Source organism: Calonectris borealis, chromosome 3, assembly GCF_964195595.1.
Source record: "Calonectris borealis chromosome 3, bCalBor7.hap1.2, whole genome shotgun sequence".
Classification (NCBI taxonomy): Eukaryota; Metazoa; Chordata; class Aves; order Procellariiformes; family Procellariidae; genus Calonectris; species Calonectris borealis.
The window spans coordinates 93,963,619-93,971,961 of NC_134314.1; the positions used below are offsets into that span (position 1 = coordinate 93,963,619).

At 65.2% G+C, this 8,343-nt stretch overlaps 1 protein-coding gene across 1 annotated transcript; it reads left to right on the top strand.

Moving 5' to 3' along the window:
* Positions 1-2: 2 nt before the first annotated feature.
* LOC142081424 (uncharacterized) lies at positions 3-7,087 on the top strand. The gene is made up of 10 exons (XM_075148148.1): positions 3-395; positions 2,016-3,548; positions 3,962-4,042; positions 4,279-4,365; positions 4,527-4,618; positions 4,852-4,937; positions 5,528-5,594; positions 5,713-5,873; positions 6,171-6,305; positions 6,517-7,087. Exons 1-10 carry the CDS (start codon positions 81-83, stop codon positions 6,750-6,752), a joined length of 2,793 nt encoding a protein of 930 aa, XP_075004249.1. The 5' UTR covers positions 3-80; the 3' UTR covers positions 6,753-7,087.
* The last annotated feature ends 1,256 nt before the right edge of the window (positions 7,088-8,343 follow it).

Genomic DNA, 8,343 nt, shown 5'->3' on the forward strand with positions numbered 1-8,343 from the left:
AGCATGTCCCATGTGCTCAGCCCTGGCTGGAGAGCGTCCACAGCCCAGTGGAGTTCGCGCCCTGCTCCCTCCTTGAGCCCATGCAAAGATCAGAGCCACAGCTGCCAGCAGGAACGGCCATCTCCCCACCAGCATCGCCCCTCTCAGATGCCCCATTGGGAGTGGAGCAGAGCTGGGGGGAGCCCAGCAGCTCAACACCCCACAGTGCGGGACCCCCCGAGGAGGCTGTCATCTGGGATCCCGCCGAGACCTCCACGCTGCTGCTGCCACCGCGGGGCCCCAGCGGGCTGGGCGGGACGGTCAACCTCATCCTCAGCATCGGCAAGAAAGGCGAGAAGAAGAAGGCGCAGCTCGTGGCAGGCAGCGAGCAGCTGAGGGAGGAGGCGCTGCGGACGGTACGTGGGGGACGGTAGGCAGCTTCGGCAGAACCATGGGTGAGCACCCAGCGCTGGTCCCAGGGCCGGCCACTGCCGTGCAGCCAGGGCAGCTCCCCGGAGCTGTGCCCCCAGGCAAACCAAGAAGCTTTGAGGGCTGCGGGGGTAGCTCCCATGCTGGGACCACCCTGGGCTGTTTCCAAGCAAGCTGTTGGGGCTGTCTCACTCCCAGGAGAGGGGCCTTTGGCTGGGCCGATGCCAAGCGATGCCCAAGGGCTGAGGACCAGCTTGCGCCACCCCCTTTGCCTGCGCTCTCCTGCTGCGGCTCCTCACCCACTCTGCCCTCAACTCTCTCTGTGTCTCTCTCTCCCCCTGCTCAGCTCCCCGCCACTAAACCCTCAGGCTGTAAAACCTTTTGGAAGCGTTGCCAGGGGCTTTTAGGAAACACTTGGGGTAGTTTAAAGCGAAAGAGAAAGCCGCCTCGCCAGCCGGTGGAAGAGGTAACATCCCCAGGGGAGGCTGCATGCCGGGCAGAGTGGCTGCATGGCGTGAACCCGCCTGCTACCGACCCGCCTGGCCGTGCCACCGTGCCCTACCAGTGGTGGTCCCCCGAGAGAGGGGAAGCCCTCCCAGTGCCATGGGCTCCAGACTGTGGGTGCTGGGGCATGTGAGGAGGGGGCTTGGATGGGGCTGGCCACAGTTTGGCCCCCCGGGTAAGTGGTTTTGGTGGCCGCGGGAGGCGCAGCGAGCCGTTGCTGGGAGGCAGCAGCAGTCCCTCGTGCAGCCGACTGAAAGGGGAAGAGCTGGATGGGGCCATGTGAGGGTGCACGTGTTGGGGGGGCATGCTCTGGGGTGCATGGCTTGTAACCCCAGGGCTGGGGGCTCAGCGTTTTGCTGGGGCTTCCATCCATTCGTTGCTCCAGGCCCGGCACAAAGGGCTGTGTACAAGGAGCCCTGAGGGCAGCCATGGCTGGGCCCCCCGTGGGACGGCCAAAAGGAGAGGCCAGAAGGCATCAAGGCAGGGTGAGGGGCTGCAAGCTGCCAGGATGGTTGCGTGTAACAGGCCCCCTCCAGCCCAAGGGGTACAGGGAGACGCTCCTTGGGCTCCTGCAGGCAAAGCCCTTCGCTTTCATCCTTGTGGTCCCAGAAACCCAGGAGAGGGGCTGCGGCTGGGCTGGAGAGGGTGTCTGCGGGAAGGGAAGGGGAAGGGGCTGTGCTCAGCCCCTGCCCTTGCATTCACCTGCTCTGCTGCCTGGGGGCATGCAGGGGTGGCAGGGACAGGCAGCAGTGACTGCTGTCTCCATAGCCACCCAAAAGTGGTGGCTTGGAGGGCAGCGGTGCAGGGGAAGAGCCGTATGGCACAGGCAGCCCCTGCTGCACCGCACCTGGAGGACTCTTCATGGGCAGAGGTTCCCCTGCCTGCCTCTTCCCTGCCTGCGCCGAGGTGGGAGCAGCCCTTGGCGGGCTGAGGTGAAGCCGTGCTGCTCCCAGCTCTGCATGTGCCGCTGGTGAATGTTTTCGGCTGCCTGGCCCCCCGGCTCCCTGCTTGCCCAGGCGCAGCGTGGAGAGGGGGCGGTCGGTGCGGGGTGGTGGAGGCTCTGGCCATGGGGGTCACCCCTCTCTCCTTCTCTGTATCCCCAGACACAGGGGGAGGCCGGGAAAACCTCCGGTGCGAAGCGGCCACCCGCCATCGCCCGTCGCCCTCCGACATCCAGCAGCGGAACACCGGCCACCTCCCACACCCTGCCCAAGGCCGGGGCCGGCTCCCTCTTCAACAGCCTGCAGCGGCGGGAGCGGGCGAGGGCCGAGCAGGCCCGGCTGCTGACACTGCAGGGCATCATGGGTGCCAGCTCCCTGCAGCCCGCGCCCGAGGAGTGCCATGGCCCCAGCAACACGTGGCCCCAGAAGTGCGGCCGGAGGAAGGGGGGGCCGGGGGCGGCCGCTGCTGGACCCCCACTCGGGGAGCTGCTGCTCTATGTCAGAAACCCGCTGGTGCGGGATATTGATGCCGAGTGCGGGGTGACCCCCCGGGACCGCCGCCTCCCCGGCCCAAAAACCACGTGCCCACACCTTTCCCTGGGCTCCGTGCTCAGTTTGGAACTGCCCCGGGACACGGCAGTCCTGGGGTGCCACCGCCGGGCTGCGGCGCTGCGGGAGGAGGCGGAGGGGCAGGAGCAGAGGCAGAGCAGGGGGGTGAGGCCATGGGAGCCCCCAGGCAGGCATGGGGCTGGATGGCAGGAGGAGGTAGATGTGGATGGGCACGGTTCCCAGGGGCCCAGCAAGAGGCTGGGGATGTACCCCAAGCGTGAGCAAGGAACGTGGTTTGAGGAGGTGAGCTTCAACCCCAGCTACAGCCGGCAAAGGGCACACCGCACTGGGGAGGAGCACTGGAGCCCGCGGCGCCCCGACAGCGCCGGTGAAGACCTCCCGGACTTCAGGCCAAGCCAGCCATCCCACATCGGTGTGCTGCACGAGCGGGTCGGCCAGGAGGGGGACGAGCTGGCCGCCCGGCTGGGCCAGGATGGCAGCCCCGGCGCTGCCAGCAGGGCCAGGCATCGGGAAGCCGCTCGGCTGGAGCTCAGGCCATCCCCAGCCGGCATCCCAGGCCGGGCAGGAGCTGTCCCCAGCACTGCCTGCGCACAGCGGCCACCTGGCAGCGGCCAGTCCCCGGCTTCCCCTGCCGCTCCCACCCAGCTCTCTGTCTTCGAGTGGGAGCTGGGGTCCCCGCAGTCCCCCAGCCCTGTGCCGGGCACTGGGGAGGTTTGCCACCCTGCCCATGGGCAGTTTGAGGAAGAGGAGGAGGAGCTGCAGGCCATCTGGGATGGGGCAGGCGAGCGGCGGGCACCCAGCCCGCGGGCAGGCAGCCGTGCCCGCCATGGGCCAGGGAGCGAGGCGGGCAGCTTACCCAGCCCCGACGCCACCGCCAGTGGGCCCCTCATCCTCTCGGCGGCCAACAACGTGCTGGTGGCCAAGTTCACCCTTCCCACCGCTGCCCAGCTTCTCCACAGCCCGTCGGGACAGAAGAGCCCTGGCATGGGGCACAGCGGCAGTGGCAGCCCCAGCAGGAACAGGGCATCCCCCTGCACGGAGGAGGCGGTGTCCGCAGCCCCCTTGGACGGCCCGGGTGCCTGGGATTGGCGGAAGCGTGGGGAAGAGGAGAGAGAGGGCAGCAAGGTGAGAGACGTGGGCTGGGGGCTCTCCCTCAGGGTCAGGCAGGGGGTCGGGGGACACCCCAGGTAGCAGCTGGGTTACCTGCTTCGGCAAATGTGACCTGTGTTTGAGGACTCCCCGGCTCGGGTGGCCCCTTTGCTCCAGCTGGGGGAGTACGGAAGAGCTAGGTGCTGAATTTGGGGGTCCCACCAGCATGGCACTCCCCCACCAGCCCTCAACCTTAGCAAGGCAGCACTTCAACCCCAAAAACCTACAAACAGCCCAGCCCCTGCCCAGTCCAGAAAATGGTTCCTGTTGTCCCATTCCCACCTTGGCATCGCCTGATGGGGATGGGTCAGATAGACCCTGCGCACCCGTGGACTGAGCCGGCACCCCAGGCCCCAGCGCTGCTTCACTCACCCCCTGTCCCCTTGCAGGCCCCCCCCGGTAAAACGGAGTTTCAGATGATGGAGGGGACGCTGGAAAGGAAGCACGTGTTGCAGACAGGAGGGAGGAAGGTACGGGCCTGGCTGCGGGGCTGCTTCGGGACTGGGGTGCTGGGACATGGAGGGTGGGCCAGGTTTTGGGGCAGGAGCGAAGCCAGGGGTGCTCCTGGCACTACCATGGCAGTGCTGCTGGCCATGCTGGGAGGGCAGAGCCCACTGGGGCTCGGGGGCATTTTGAGTGGCAGGGGACCGCTTGTCTTCTCCCAAACCCATTGGCATCACAGCTGTCCCCTGCTTGCATCCCGCAGGCCAACTGCCGCGCCTGGGGCCTCTTCCATGCTGTGCTGATGAGGCAGACGCTGTGCTTCTACCAGGACCGCAGGGACAGCATCAAGGTGCGGTGGGGGAGAGCGGGGTGGCACGGCGCCATGGGAGCAGGGGTGGCACTGGACAGGGGTGGCAGCGGGGTGGGCGAGCTGGAATTGGGGTGTCCTTGCCCCTGCGCAGGGGAGGGCAGCGCCTGCCAACCCCGCTGTTGCTGTTCCCTGTGCTACAGAGCTCCGTGGTGGCCCTTCCCCTGAACCTCTCCGGGGCGGTCTGCACCCCGGATGCTGAGTACACCAAGAAGACCAACTGCTTCAGGCTACAGTGAGTCACCCCAACCCAGGGCAGCCGGCGTCTCATAGCCACAGCCCTCCCTAATGTGTCCCTGATGAGACAGATGCACCCCAACACCCCAGCCAGGGCCAGCTCAGTCCGGTGCCTGGATAAGGATTTCCTCCTTTCTTTCTCACCTGCTTCCCTTCTTTCCCAGGCTGGCATGGGCTGTGGTATCTGCACCCCACATCTGTCTTGTTGCTTACTTGTTCTCCCCCTCCCAGGCTGCGGGATGGCTCTGAGTACCTTCTGAGGGCCCCCTCCCAGCCCCTCATGAACGAATGGGTCTCCAAGCTGCAGCAAAACTCAGGTGAGCAGCCCTTGCTGGCGGAGCAGGGGCCTGGCTATATGCAGCTACTACAGGCGTGCAGTCCCCACCGAGCCCTCTGATACACGGGGGGTCAGAAGAGAAGCAGCACAGCGTTGTCTCTGATTTATGCATCCTCCTAACCTGCCTCGGGAACAGCAGTTCTCTGCCAGGCAGGATTTGGAGGCTTTGTTTTCACACCACATACATAGTTATAAATCAGGAATAGCACAACTGACGTCAGTGGAGCCTCAGCAGCAAAAAGCCAGTGTCAGGAAAATTATAATTATGCCTCAGTCTTCCTTCATCTCCTCTGCGGGGCCTGGAAATCCCTTTTGCCAGCCCTCCAGGCGAGGAGATCTGTAATACTGAGGTCTTCCTGCTGCTGTACCCATACCCGAGGGGGCTCAGGCCCTGCCATGAAATCCTAGGCTGGTTGGCAGGACCAAGAGCAGGCGCTACAGCAGGAGGTCAGAGGGGCCAGCCCTGCAGCACGGGCACTCGGGTGGCTCGGCCAGCTGGAGCTGGGACTGTCTCCGCGGGACAGTCCTCTGCACCTAGAGCACCCAGCAGGATGTTTGCTGTGCCCCCAGGTTTCCCCGAAGTGGATTACTTCCAGGCAGCGGCACAACATGTGGAGGGCACCGGCGGTGCTGGAGGGTGAGTAGCCAGGAGCCAGATCTCGTTACTACACCTCTCTTCTATGCTTGCCGGAGTGCACTCTCCAGCAGGGCATCGGTGGGCCAGGCTGGTTCACTAAATCTCTGCTACTTTACAGTTTCAGCAAGGTCCCCAGCCCTGGGAGCTCCCACCTCCAGGGATGTCATCAGGTCGCGACCACCAAGAGCCAGGAGATCGTGGTGTTACCCCGCTCAAATGCCTGGCCGCAGCGGCCTCTGGGCAGCCAGGATGGCCCAGCTGATGTTGTGGCAGCAGCAGGTGACTTTCGTGCCTGGCTGGGCTCCTGCTGTCCCCCGACTCCTCTCCCCAGCCCAAAGAGGTGCAAGGGAACTGACTGGGGGAAGCTGGAGGCCGTTGGTCAGTGTTGAACTCAGTGGGGTCTGGGCCAGGAGTTCCAAAGCCCCTTGCCCATGAATGGGGTTGGGGGAAGGACCAGTTACCTCCCTTCACTTCCTGGGATACTGGGATAACCACGTGTTTCCCTGTCCTCTTTGGGGCTACACAGCAATATCCTGTGGTGGCTTTGCCTTGTGACATGTCTCCATTCCGCTTCAGAGGATGCTTATGGGGCCGGGCACAGGAAGCAGCAGTGGTCACCCAGGGGGTCCCCCGGGCTGTGGGACAACAGCTGCCAAGAAGACGACTACGGGTTGGTGGCCAACAAGAGGAGGTCCTACTCCTTCACCTCAGGTACGGCCCTGGTTTCACTGTCACTGCCAGGAGGTGGCACCACTGCCCCTGTCCCCACAGATATCCGAGGGTAGGTGCGATGCTGCTCCAGCACTCACTCGGTCCCACATCCCTGCGCCCTGGGCTGCAGGCCCCCACTCGGGGAAGGCTCTGGGGGGCTGGCAGCACCCAATGGCACCCTGCCCTCCCCACTGACTGCTCCCTCTTGCAGCCACCTACCAGAAGATCACCCCGGTGGCCGTGCCCAAGGAGCCGGTGGAGGCTGGGAGCAGCTACTCAGTCACGCTGTACATTGGAGAGCAAGCGCCGGTCGTGCCGCGGGCACGCTGCCACTCCTTTGTGGCCCGGCCGGTGAGCCCGCGGAACACGCTGGGGGAGAAGACCCCTGGCCCTCCTCGCCCCAAGAACAAATCTGTCTTCAAGAAGTTCTTCGGGAAGAAGGAGTGAGACACAGCTGAGGGGGAAGAAAAGCTCCAGCCTGCCCTTTATCCTCCTCTCGGGTGCTGTCCTGGCCCGGCCTCTGCTCCCAGCACCAGCTCACTGCTCGCTGCCTCTTTGGGGGAGAGAGGCTGCGGCAAGCGGCTCCGCTCCAGCCGGCCCCGGGGCTGCACCGTGCCCAGCCACCGCTGCCCCTGGCCTCAGCCCGGCGCTGAGCACCCCTTCTGCTCGCCTGCCGGGTGCTCTCCCTGGGTGCTGCTGGCTCCCCAGGTGTCTCGTTGACACGCAGCACAAGCAGGGGTGGGGGGGTGGTTGTTTTTATTAAAAAACAAACAGACACCTGGTCTGGCAGCTTCTTCCTCCAGCAGCACCTACCAGCACAGGAGCAGAAGGGCTCTGCAAGGTGGTCCCTGCTAAGAGGGGGAGAGCTTCAGCTGAGGGTTTCGGTCCTGCTCGGGGAGAAGCCTGAGCTGTCTGGTGCCTTTCACAAGGATGCTTTGTCCCGAGGTTCCTCTGTGCCTGTACCCAGCCCAGCTAACCCCAGGGGCCACCTGGGCCCCTTTTGCCTGCTGTGGGAGCTTGGGGGGATAGCTGCTGCCTGCAGAGCAAATCCTCCTGCCAGGCCTGCCCTTCCTCTCTCGCAGGATGGCTGCCGGCCCAGGTCATGGCAAGGCTGATGCTGCATGCCATGGAGGGGCCCAAGGGAGCGTGGCTGGACCCCCAGGGCTTCCTGCATCCCAGATATTTTGCAATAACTTCACCGGGCTACACCGGCTTCAGCTGCCCTGGTTCCTGCCTGCGCTGGGACGGGGAAAGAGCAGCTGGCCTAGCCTGCCCCTGAATGTGCACCAGCCCCGGGGGGAGAAGGGGAAGTTTCTGGGGCCACAAGTAGCAGGGCCTCTGCCCAGCAGACTGCGAGGCTTGGCCACGCACACCCCTCGCCTCCTCATCCGCACTGTGGGGCTTAAAATAGAAGCGCTGGCTGCAGCCCAGCTCTGCAGCAAGGGCTGGGAGAGGAGAAATGTGGGCGCAGGGCTGCTCCTGCCACCCTTTCTCCCCACCGCGGTGTCCCCGGGGCTGGGGACAGGCAGCGAGGTGGAGGTGGGCACACCAGTGTCACCTGCAGAGGGGCTTTCGCCGTGCTCCCAAGGAGGGGATGGGAGGAAATGCCAGTGAGGAGTGCTGCCGTGCGGGTGGGGGGGTGCACTTTTTGTGCTCCCCCTACGCGTCCTCACCCTCCACTCGGCTCCATCGCTCTTGGCTCCGGCACCTGTTTTTCTCAGCTGCCTGTGCTGCCTTAATGGGAAGAGGCGAGAGGGATGGCAGGGCTGGGGGGGGATGCCCTGGGACAGGGCCAGCCCTGGCCGGGCCGGGGAGGAGGCCGAGGCACAGCATTCGCGGCTCCGGCCGCACATACCAAGAGAGCAGCCGGTGGGCAGGCGCCAATTCATTCCTGAGCAGCTGAGGGGCCCAGCCGAGGGGGCAGCGGGTGCAGGGCGCTCTGCTGAGGGCCCCCCGGCTGCCCCAGAGGACCGATGCTGACCCACATGGGATGGGAGCTCAGCAAGCATCCCGCCATGGTCTCAGTCCAGCACAGCAG

Coding starts and splice junctions, on each gene's coding strand:
- LOC142081424 (XM_075148148.1), top strand. CDS start 81: ATGCAAAGATCAGAGCCACAGCTGCCAGCAGGAACGGCCATCTCCCCA. Junction 3,549..3,961: donor AGGAGAGAGAGGGCAGCAAG/GTGAGAGACGTG, acceptor GTCCCCTTGCAG/GCCCCCCCCGGTAAAACGGA. Junction 4,043..4,278: donor TGCAGACAGGAGGGAGGAAG/GTACGGGCCTGG, acceptor TGCATCCCGCAG/GCCAACTGCCGCGCCTGGGG.